Source organism: Leptonychotes weddellii, chromosome 10, assembly GCF_054177405.1.
Source record: "Leptonychotes weddellii isolate Sample4059 chromosome 10, ASM5417740v2, whole genome shotgun sequence".
Classification (NCBI taxonomy): Eukaryota; Metazoa; Chordata; class Mammalia; order Carnivora; family Phocidae; genus Leptonychotes; species Leptonychotes weddellii.
Genome location: NC_138378.1, coordinates 40,529,127 through 40,539,900, shown reverse-complemented (window position 1 = coordinate 40,539,900; position 10,774 = coordinate 40,529,127). Strand labels below are relative to the sequence as shown.

At 42.1% G+C, this 10,774-nt stretch overlaps 1 protein-coding gene across 1 annotated transcript; it reads left to right on the top strand.

Annotated features, from left to right (window-relative positions):
- Positions 1–9,192: 9,192 nt before the first annotated feature.
- Positions 9,193–10,591, top strand: NKX2-4 (NK2 homeobox 4). Its single transcript, XM_081832206.1, has 2 exons — positions 9,193–9,643; positions 9,969–10,591. Exons 1-2 carry the CDS (start codon positions 9,193–9,195, stop codon positions 10,589–10,591), a joined length of 1,074 nt encoding a protein of 357 aa, XP_081688332.1.
- Positions 10,592–10,774: the final 183 nt, after the last annotated feature.

Sequence of the window (10,774 nt, the reverse complement as noted above, 5' to 3'; positions counted from 1 at the left end):
ACATAAACATATGTATATACAATTTGAAATAATACATAAAATAATACATATATACATATAAAAGTGCTGTTTAAAGATCAAGATATGTATGCCAAGAGTAAGTTTCTGCTCTCTGGTATCAGAGGGGCTCTCTTCCCAATTTTCTAAAGCATTTAGGATACTCTTAAGCATTTAGTAATCACTTGACAAATTATTGGTTAATACAATTGTCTATGTTCATTCCAGATTTTTTTGTTCTGGGGGCTTTTTTGTGTGTGAAAAGGAGAAAACATAAGATAATATGGTAATAATATATCTTCTTATATTTAGAAAATATAGAAAAGGCTAGACTTACAATTTAGCATGAAAGGACTGAATTAGGTACGATTCATATAAATCACAGTAACTTAGTTAGCCTCAGTATAAGAACCTTCTAATACCAAACTGTTGAACACTGTTGTGGTTTTTAGGAAGTCTTCTTTGAAAAGTATGGAATTCATTCCTGGAATATCAGAAGGCTACATACCTGGACCATATTATTTTGCTCCCATCTTTCATTCAGAGTTACCTTAATTAAACTGATTTGGGGTTGAGGTCTCCAGTTTTTGAGGAATGGCCACTGTAGTGAGCCAATCTTAAGGAATAACTCCATCTGCTATAGAACTATTAAGTATTTTATATTCAGTGCTCCCTATATGAAGTCCCCCATAAGGAATTTCTAAGTGAAGTGTAAGGTAATGCCTCTTGCCCTGAGGAATCAGGGTTTTTTCTTCCTAAAAATAAAAAAAGTGGAAACTGGCTTTTTCATTTGACCACTAGAAAGCTTCGTGTGAGGTTCAACTATATAACTTAGTAGGCTTCATGGCCTTTATATTTTTTTTCACCTATATCTTAACTTCTTACTCAGAGGATCTTTATTTTCGAGGTTCAGATTCTCACTAAATGTTAAAAGCACACAAATATATTTATAAATTGCCTCATATCCTTTATGAATCAATGTAGAGGAAGAATAAATATATAATTAAGCTTTGCTCTATTGCATCACATAATTAATTCCTCCTGAGTCTCTATGTTAAAATATCTACGTAAGAGAGGTACATCTGGGTGGCTCAGTCAGTTAAGCATTTGCCTTCAACTCAGGTCATGGTCCCAGGGTCCTGGAATAGAGCCCTGCGTCAAGCTCCCTGCTCAGTGGGGAGCCTGCTTCTCCCTCTCCCTCTGCCCTCCACTAGTGCTCTCTCTTTCTCTCACTATCTCAAATAAAATCTTTTTAAAAATATCTATGTAAGAGAGATACAACTTACTGCTTGAACACATAGAAATATGGCAATCTATATGTAGAAGAAAGCTAAGGACTATTCATGATTAGACTTTCTTGGTATGAAAAGTGTTTGATTTTTGTATTTACATTTATTGACTTATTGCCAAGAAGTTAAAGCCAACCTCATATGGAATACTGAATATACAGAACATTCTCCATTTCTCCTTTTCAAACAGATATGACACTCCAATTTGTTCATTTAAGATCCATGACCGGGGCACCTGGGTGGCTCAGTTAGTTAAGGGTCTGCCTTCTGGTCAGGTCATGATCCCAGGGTCCTGGGATAGAGTCCCATGTGGGGCTCCCTGCTCAGCAGAGTCTGCTTTTCCCTCTCCCTCTGCCCCTACACTCTGCTTGCGCACTCTCTCTCTCCCCCAAATAAATAAAATCTAAAAAAAAAAATAAGATCCATGACCAAATAATCTTTTTTTTTTGCCACATAAATATTATTTTTCATGAGCAGAGCACTTACAAAACACTTGTACCTACTAAACCAGGGTTTTATGTGATGATCTCAGAGGGCACTGGAAACCCCAGGTTTCTTTTCCATCCTCCAGTGTCTTTAGAAAGCAACTTCTAAACTACCATTTCCACCATCACCCTTTGAATCTCAGCAAATTGTTCATAAGAGCTGCATCAAGGCAGTCTGCCATCAATTATGTTCACAATGATGGCTCAGTCATATCTGCACTATCACATATTATTCTAAAGAAATACTACATTTCAGAGAATTAACTCTAGAAGAAATCATCACACATACCAGATTATTTATAGAAAAATAAAATTTCATATGTGAAAATTTCATTCAGATCTTTCAGCATATAACAGTAAGGATATAAAGCACAAATTAAACAATTATAAAGTATTTCATTATCTAATTCCTAGAACAACTTAAGCACAACATTCAGACTTAAGATACCCTTCACAGTTCAAATTTATTTATCCCATTAAAAAGTGAATTAAACAATTGTAAGTTCAATTTTAAACTTCCCCCCCCTTTTTTTTTTACTGTCTAATGTTATTTTTTTTTTAAAGATTTTGTTTATTTATTTGAGGTGCCTGGGTGGCTCAGTTGGTTAAGCCTTTGCCTTTGGCTCAGGTCATGATCCCAGGATCCTGGGATCAAGCCCCGCATCAGGCTCCCTGCTCAACGGAGAGCCTACTTGCTTCTCCCTCTCCCTCTGCCTGCCACTCTCCTTGTTGTGCTTTCTATCAAATAAATTTTTTTTTATTTGACAGACAGAGAGAGAGAGAGAACAAGCGGGGAGAGGGAGAAGCAGGCTCCCTGCTGAGCAGAGAGCCTGAAGCAGGGCTCGGGGCTGGATCCCAGGACCTTGGGATCATGACCTGAGCCTAAGGCAGAGGGTTAACCTACTACTGAGCGACCCAGGCACCCCATTTACTGTGTAATTTCAAAAAGTTTTTTACCCATTGAAGTTTGCCATTTTTATGGCTAAGTTAATTGGGTTTTTTTAAACTTTTTTGGGAATATATACGCTTTTTATTTTGGAAGAGATTACTCCAAATGTTATACATTTCTTCTACTAAGTAATTCTATATTACACTGTATACCAAATAAGTTCGTTTCATTCAGACTGGTACTTATTTTCTTAAGCAATTCTTATTTGTCATTTTGGCCAAATTCCAATAGCTTGTGGCTTGTAGCACTTTTCTAAAATTTCCATTATTTCTAGTTCAATTTGAAACCAGTCTGAATCACTTTTTCAGTATTAACCTGTTGTCATTCCCTGAATGGTAAAATACCTTTTAAATTTAGTATTGTACTTCATTTTCAAAAACTTAATAAATACTAGGTTTACTGACGAGTCAGATTCGATTATTAGTTTACTTCACAAACTTTTATCACTCAGTTCTTTGCAGACTTTTATCTGTTCTCTTTATGGCATTTAACATCTATATAAAGTAGATTAACGAAATTATGTATATTTTTTAAAGCAAATTACTGAACCAATAATTAAGTTGTTTAAAATCTACCAAAACTCAGGTGCCTGGGTGGCTCAGTCAGTTAAGTGTCTGCCTTTGCCTCAGGTCATGATCCCAGAGTCCTGGGATCAAGTCCTGCATCGGGCTCCCTGTTCCACAAGGAGTCTGCTTCTCCCTCGGCCCCTCCTCCCACTTGTTCTCTCAATCTCTCTCTCTCTCTAAGTGGGTAAAATCTTTAAAGAATAAAAATAAATAAATAAAACCTACTAAAACTCATACTGATTTATGAGGTAAACACTAGCCTATTGCTTCAAACACAGTTCTCAACCTAGAATGCAGACAGATATATACAAATATCAACATTAGCAGTACACAGAACAAAAAAGGACAAAATTGGGCAAATTATTCTCAAATTATATTACCATCAGTTACTTCTTCTAAAATGTATATAGTAAAACTCTATTAATAACAAATGCAACAAATAATTTATTAAAATGTCAAAAACTGGAATTTCTCCTTCAAGTGATGGCAACAAATAACCCAATTATACCCAATTATATAATTACAATTCAATTTGTAAATGCAAGGTGATATACATCTTTAATGGGACTTGCTAAGAGAAAGAGGTTTTACATTAAATTCACTGAAGCCCCTTAGATATGGAAAAACTGAAAGTGAGAAAAATGTTATAAAAATATGTATTTTTTAAAAAGCTATATGTATGCACTCTAATCAGGTTATGTGTAGAGATATGGTTAAACCCTTAGAATAACTAGCTCCTTCCACAAAATAATACGGTTTTGCCTAAAATTCAAAGGATTCTTTTTTCTTATAAAAGAGCTATTTAATGACATTCCAAAACATGTAAAAATATGTCAAAGATATTGTTCAATGGAAATGCTATTATATTCTAAAAGGTCTTAAACTTTCTATGTAGGCAAGACACACAAGTGAACTTGTTATTCAGAAATAAAAAATAGGTGCGCCTGGGTGGCTCAGTCAGTTAAGTGGCTGCCTTTGGCTCAGGTCATGATCCCAGGGTCCTGGGATAAAGCATGGAGCCTAGGGCTCCCTCCTCAGTGGGGAGCCTGCTTCTCCCTCCTGTTCACCCTGCTTGTGGCTCTCTGTCAAATAAATAAAATCTTAAAAAAAATAAAATAAAAAATATATTTCAAAATTGCCATTGTTTCTGCTATCTATCATGTATTTCATTACTCTAAAAAATGTTTTAAAACACACAAAAATTTAAATTTCTAGCCAAGCTCATAATCCTAGGGTGAGAGAATTATGACATACTAGTCAATTTTCATATATTTACATTCTTGGTGTAGCCTAATGTTATTCTCTATCAAAACTGAAAAAACTAGTTGTACAGCTTGACCTTAGAAAGGCTTCTAGTTTTTGTTTTTGAGGAATCAATTGGACCTCATTATTACGATAATTTCAACAACAATAACGTCTTTAACACCTACCATTCATTCTCACATTGTATTAATAATCATCAATTTAAAATATATTCATTGGTCAGAAAACTATTTTCAATCTAAAGTATCTGAATCTTAAGAAAGAGTAACTCAAGATTTTTTAATAGGAGCTAAATTGCAAAAAGTTTGCATTTTGTGAAGAAAATATGAAAGGATGACTGCAGGGATTAGGTGAGGGGTATCAAGTTCTCTACCCTCTACCTCCTGATCTCCCAAGAAGAAAGATTACCATTTCTCCTCAGTCAGAGTCCCTAGCTGCATTTCAGTGTACCATGGAGAGATGGACTGAAGATTCAGAGAGGGAAGTATGGCAGGGAGGGATGCAGGTACTGCAAAAATCCTACCTCTGCTGTACCCATTAGAAGAGGGAAAGACAAATAACAGTCACATTAATCCAAGTATAAAATTATCATAAGAGATTCAAAATAATGATATGAACATTTAAAACAAAAGGCCTTTATGACTAAAAAGAAATAACCAAATTTCAGAAATTGATGGGAATCAGCAAAAACATTTTCTTAAGATTTTATTTTTAAAGTAATCTCTATACCTAACATGAGGATTGAATTTACAACCCTGAGATCAAGAGTCCCACACCCTACAGACTGAGCCAGCCAGGCATCCCAGCAAATTTTTTTAAAATAATTTTTTTAAACTTTTGTGTTTTATTTCTGTAGTTTTATTTCCTCTTTATAACCTCAAATTTTGCTTCAAAGTACTATCCTCACATGTTTCTTTATTCCTTCCCTACTGTATTTTAAAGTTACTTCCACAAAATAGCAATTTTACTAATCAAATTATTTCACAACTATTTTAAACTAATCACAAATGCAGGAAGTTTCTCATTTCTAAAAGTCACTTATCTTCTTGAGTATCAAACAGAAAGTTATATTTTCAAACACAGTATGTCTTTATTAGGAAATCTGGGACACATTAGCTATCTATTTGCTAGATAGAAAAGCAACCTAGAAAAATATTTCCCTTGAAGTACTGGCTGGATAGGTCAGAAGGTTTCTCAACATCACTCAGACCCCTTTCTCTGAGCTTCTGACAGCAGCAAATCCCAAATCTTGAAAAGGCTTCTACTTCAGATTTTTTTTTTTTTTTTTTTTGCCAAATCTCTTTAGCCTTAAAGTTAACTAACACATCAGGGATTTTCAATAAATACCTCATTTTTCACATTTTTGTCAAGAAGCCAAGAGAGCCTACTGAAACTTTTTGTCTAGGAAAATTTTCTATCTCTGCCAGAACCCATTTTTTTATTAAGTTTCCAGTGCTAAATGTAATGTGTAAAATTACAACAACCTAAACTATGAAAAAGGCAAGGTACGAAACCATATAGAACATGTTACCCCTAGTGTGTAAAATGGTTATATCCTTCAAATTGTACAGACTATCCCAGAAAAAAACAGGTAATAGTGCCTCTGAAAAGGGAAGGGGCTGGAGGAGAAGAGGGCCATCTCTTTTCACTGTATTCCCTTTGGTGGTATTTGCTTTTTTCCTCTCTGTGTGCCAGCATTGTTTTTAAGGAAAGCAAACCCAGTAAAAAACATTCTTTAAAAATACATTTCCATGAAATCCAGTTTAGTCAATAATATTTAAGAATCTACGGAGTATAAATTTCCATACATAATTTAGACAATCTGATGAAGTGAATTTATGAAAAGCTTTAATGGAATATCAAGTGGACTGTTTAATTTGTGTCTGTATATAAATGTACGTATACACCCCCTAGACATCATCTGCACGTATCCAAATGGTGTTTCCAGCATGAAGGTATGTCATTTCTAGAATGAGACACAAATAATTGATAAAGAGAAATGTTAAAGATTGTGAATTTTTTTCATAACTACTGACCTCCAGTGAAGGAGTAATATTCAGAGTATCAAGCTCCCCAGCAGCCAGAAAGTGACTCTCTGCAGAGAGCCTCCAAATATGATAAAGTGCTTTTTTATTTAAAAATGGGATCCTTCCATATGTAAATGAACCTGTAGCAGGACTCAGTACAGCTGAAAAAAAAATAAGCAACAACTTGCAGTATAACCGCTTGATGTGAACTGCTATCCTGTAGTTCTATAAAACAAATTACGCAAGATGAAACATATAACCTGAAAGACTGAATAATAACTGGAAAAAATGTAATTATAAACACTTCTTCAATTTGGGTAACTAATCGACATGAACATTATGACAATAGGTTTCATTTCTGAGACATGTTTGAACTTGAAAAATAAAATATAATGGTTCACACGGACTTTTTTATCCAGAAATGCCATCACACAAGTATTTTTACTTACCTTGTTGTCTCTGATAAAAGTCTGAAATGTCTTTCTACTATTTTTTGTTTAAGCTAATACAAGTAAACCATACAATTTTAATTAAACCAAAATTTAAAAGCCAAATTGCAGTTTTCAGTGTTCCAGCAATCACTTAAGTACACACATAAATGCTTCTTTGTGTGCCACCAATTTTTAAAAATTAATAGGCAATTCCAGTTGCAGGTGAGGATGAAGACCTAGCCCAAATGTTTCAAGTTCAGGAAAGACCTGTAAAAGTAGCATCATGTTAAAACTGTAGCAATACTAACCTTGCTAAGTCAATTAACTGACAACTACAAACAATTCATGTAACTTTGCCTTTTGTTCTTTCAGCATTTTTAAATACTACTCTACACACTTGTCTGGTTGACACTTTGTTCTCACAGAGGATCATACTGGTCCCTTCCCACCCCCTCACCCCTAGAGAGGGCAGATTCTTTGCAAAACTCACTGAAATGAACAAAACGATTAAAACAGTAAGAGCAAAACTCTGGAAGACATTCCAACCAAAGGGCTAAAACCAAACAGGAAAAGGAATAGGTAACACTGTTCTTGCCTTCAAGACATGTACTGTTACGTTAACGTGGAATGGTTTTCACACACCCTTTTCTTCTTCTTTTTAAACAATAAAATATGGCTTAAGAAAGCATTCTCCTTGTTTGTCTTTCTCCTGCCCCACCAGTATGCAGGAAAACTTAAACACTGTATCTTTGTTTCCCCATTTTCATTTTTTTTAACTGCAAGATTGTTTTCAAAATTTAGTCACTATGCTTTGCACACTTCTTTTGTCTTATTCTTTGTCGTGTTCAGCATTTGGTGGAGAGTTCACAATGTCTAAATTCTTTGCTCTGCAGGTAAATTTGCAAATTAAAGAATGACAAAGTTTTTTTAAAAATCAGTTTATCCATGGTTTTGAATTTTTCAAGAGAAACTATCTTTTTTACCTGGTTTCTGCATCCATTTCATATTCCTTGAACAGGTTATATATTTTCTGACAACAACAAAAAGACCCATTTCAAACAGCTAGAAATACTTAGGTTTTCGGGGTTTTTTCTTTCTCTTCTTTTTGATCATGGTAGTGATAGGAGAATAAATCCTAAACTGAATATTTACTTTAGAGAGAGAGATGGCGGGGGGGGGGGCAGAGAGAGAGAAAAACAGGGAAGAAGGGAGGGAGGAAGAGGGGGGAAAAGCAGCAACAGCAAAGGAAAGAAAACTGTGAAGAACTTTACAAGTGCAAAATGAACATGAAACCTTCTAACAAATAAAAATGTACCTTCTTTCCCTTATCCAACCTCCATCCCCACAGATAAAAACAGAATACTTACAAGTTAGTATCTGTGTATTTGTGGGTGTCTCTGTGTGCATGTTTTCTCTCTTCTTTGGATTTGGATACTTTGAGCTAATTTGGAAGTGCCCGTTTGGTTGCTCACAAAATGACGCTTAAGGGTCTAAAGATGCATAAATTAGAAGTCCTACAATGGCAGAGGATGATCATTGTACCTCATCTCTTTATGCGCTCTTATGGTGGGACCCAAGAGCTTTTTTTTTTTTTTTTTTTTAACACTTTAGATGATGGAGCGAATGAGGGGCTGGTCGCTGTAGAGGACAAGGCGAGCCCTGCACAACCCCTCCAACTCAGCACCACATCCCCGCTCCCCAAATATGCTGGACTTTGCTACAAAGTCCCTTTAGGGAAACTCCGGTCTGGAAGGAAAGAAGCGCTGAGTCCTTGACGTCAAGCCCCGACGCCGACCTCGGAGTTTCTATTTCTGGTGCTTGAGGGTTGGGGTAACTGCTGGGGATGGAGGCGGGAAGGATGGAGAAAGCAAAGGGGGGTGATCTTCTCAAGAAACACCCAACTGCCCCCTTTACCTTTTTTGCCTCCATTACGGGGGGTGGGGGGTAGAGAAAAAGATGTCAATGACCATTGTTTGCTCGTTTGGGATGTTGCTCCGCCCCCCGAGTCTGTCGTAAACCTGGCGGCGGACTAAAATAAACCCCAGATCCCGCGGCTCGGGGGCTCGCCGCGCCGCCGACTCCTCGTCACAGGCGCTGCCGCCGCAGCCGGGGTGGCGGCGACGAGCGGCCGCCGCCTCCCGCCCGCGCCCGCCCCGGGCCCCCCTACCTGGCCGTCCGCCGAGCCATGTCGTTGAGCCCCAAGCACACGACGCCCTTCTCCGTGTCCGACATCCTGAGCCCCATCGAGGAGACCTACAAGAAGTTCGGCGGCGCAATGGACGGCGCGCCGCCCGGCCTGGGGGCGCCCCTGGGGGCCGCGGCCGCCTACCGTGCGCCGCCGCTCGGCCCCTCCTCGCAGGCGGCGGCGGTGGCGGGCATGCAGCCACCCCACGCTATGGCGGGCCACAACGCGGCGGCGGCGGCGGCCGCGGCGGCGGCGGCGGCCGCGGCTGCCGCCACCTACCACATGCCGCCGGGCGTTTCGCAGTTTCCGCACGGCGCCATGGGCGGCTACTGCAACGGCGGCCTGGGCAACGTGGGCGAGCTTCCCACCTACACGGACGGCATGCGGAGCGGCGCGGCCGCCGCGGCCACCGGCTGGTACGGCGCCAACCCGGACCCGCGCTACTCGTCAAGTGAGCGGGGCGGACAGCGCGGAACTGAGGGCAGGCGGACGGCGCGGGCTTTGCCCGTCGCAGCCCGGGGCGCGCGCGGAGCCGAGGGTCCCGGGCTCCTGGCCGGGGCGCGCGGGGGGTGCCGGGACTGGGCTGGGGGCGCGCGGAGGGTCCTGGGACCCGGCCGGGGGCGCCGGGCCTCTGGGAGCACGGAGCGTGCTGGGACCCAGCCGGGGTCTCACCGGCGTCGCGGCCCGCGCGGTGTGAAGAGCGTGGGGCGGCGGCGGGAGCGGGATCCCGGCAGGCCTGGCGCTCACCCGGCTTCTCCCCTTGGGGCCCTCCCCAGTCTCCAGGTTCATGGGGCCATCGGCGGGCGTGAACGTGGCCGGCATGGGGTCGCTGACGGGCATCGCGGACGCCGCCAAGACGCTGGCGCCGTTGCATGCGGCTGCGGCGGCTCCGCGAAGGAAGCGTCGCGTGCTCTTCTCGCAGGCGCAGGTCTACGAGCTGGAGCGTCGCTTCAAGCAGCAGAAGTACCTGTCGGCTCCCGAGCGCGAGCACCTGGCCAGCATGATCCACCTGACGCCCACGCAGGTCAAGATCTGGTTCCAGAACCACCGTTACAAGATGAAGCGGCAGGCCAAGGACAAGGCGGCGCAGCAGCTGCAGCAGGAGGGCGGCCTGGGCCCTCCGCCGCCTCCGCCGCCGTCCCCGCGTCGCGTGGCGGTGCCCGTGCTGGTCAAGGACGGCAAGCCGTGCCAGAACGGTGCCAGCACGCCGACACCCGGCCAGGCCGGCCCGCAGCCACCGGCCCCGACGCCCGCGCCTGAGCTCGAGGAGCTGTCGCCCAGCCCGCCCGCGCTGCACGGCCCTGGGGGCGGCCTGGCGGCCCTGGACGCGGCCGCGGGGGACTACGGCGGCGGCGGCGGCGTGCTTGGCGCCAACCTGCTCTATGGCAGGACGTGGTGACCGCGCGGGCGCCCCGGGGCGGGGTCCTGCCTGCGGCGCGGAGGGTGTGTAAGAAACTTCGAGAACGGATGGGGAAAACACACCGAAGCTGACTCTTGAGTACACGGAGATCAAAAACTAATGAACGGGTCATGGAGAGGGGTAGCCTGTGAACCTCTTTGCTGGGGGGGGGGGGGGGGGGGG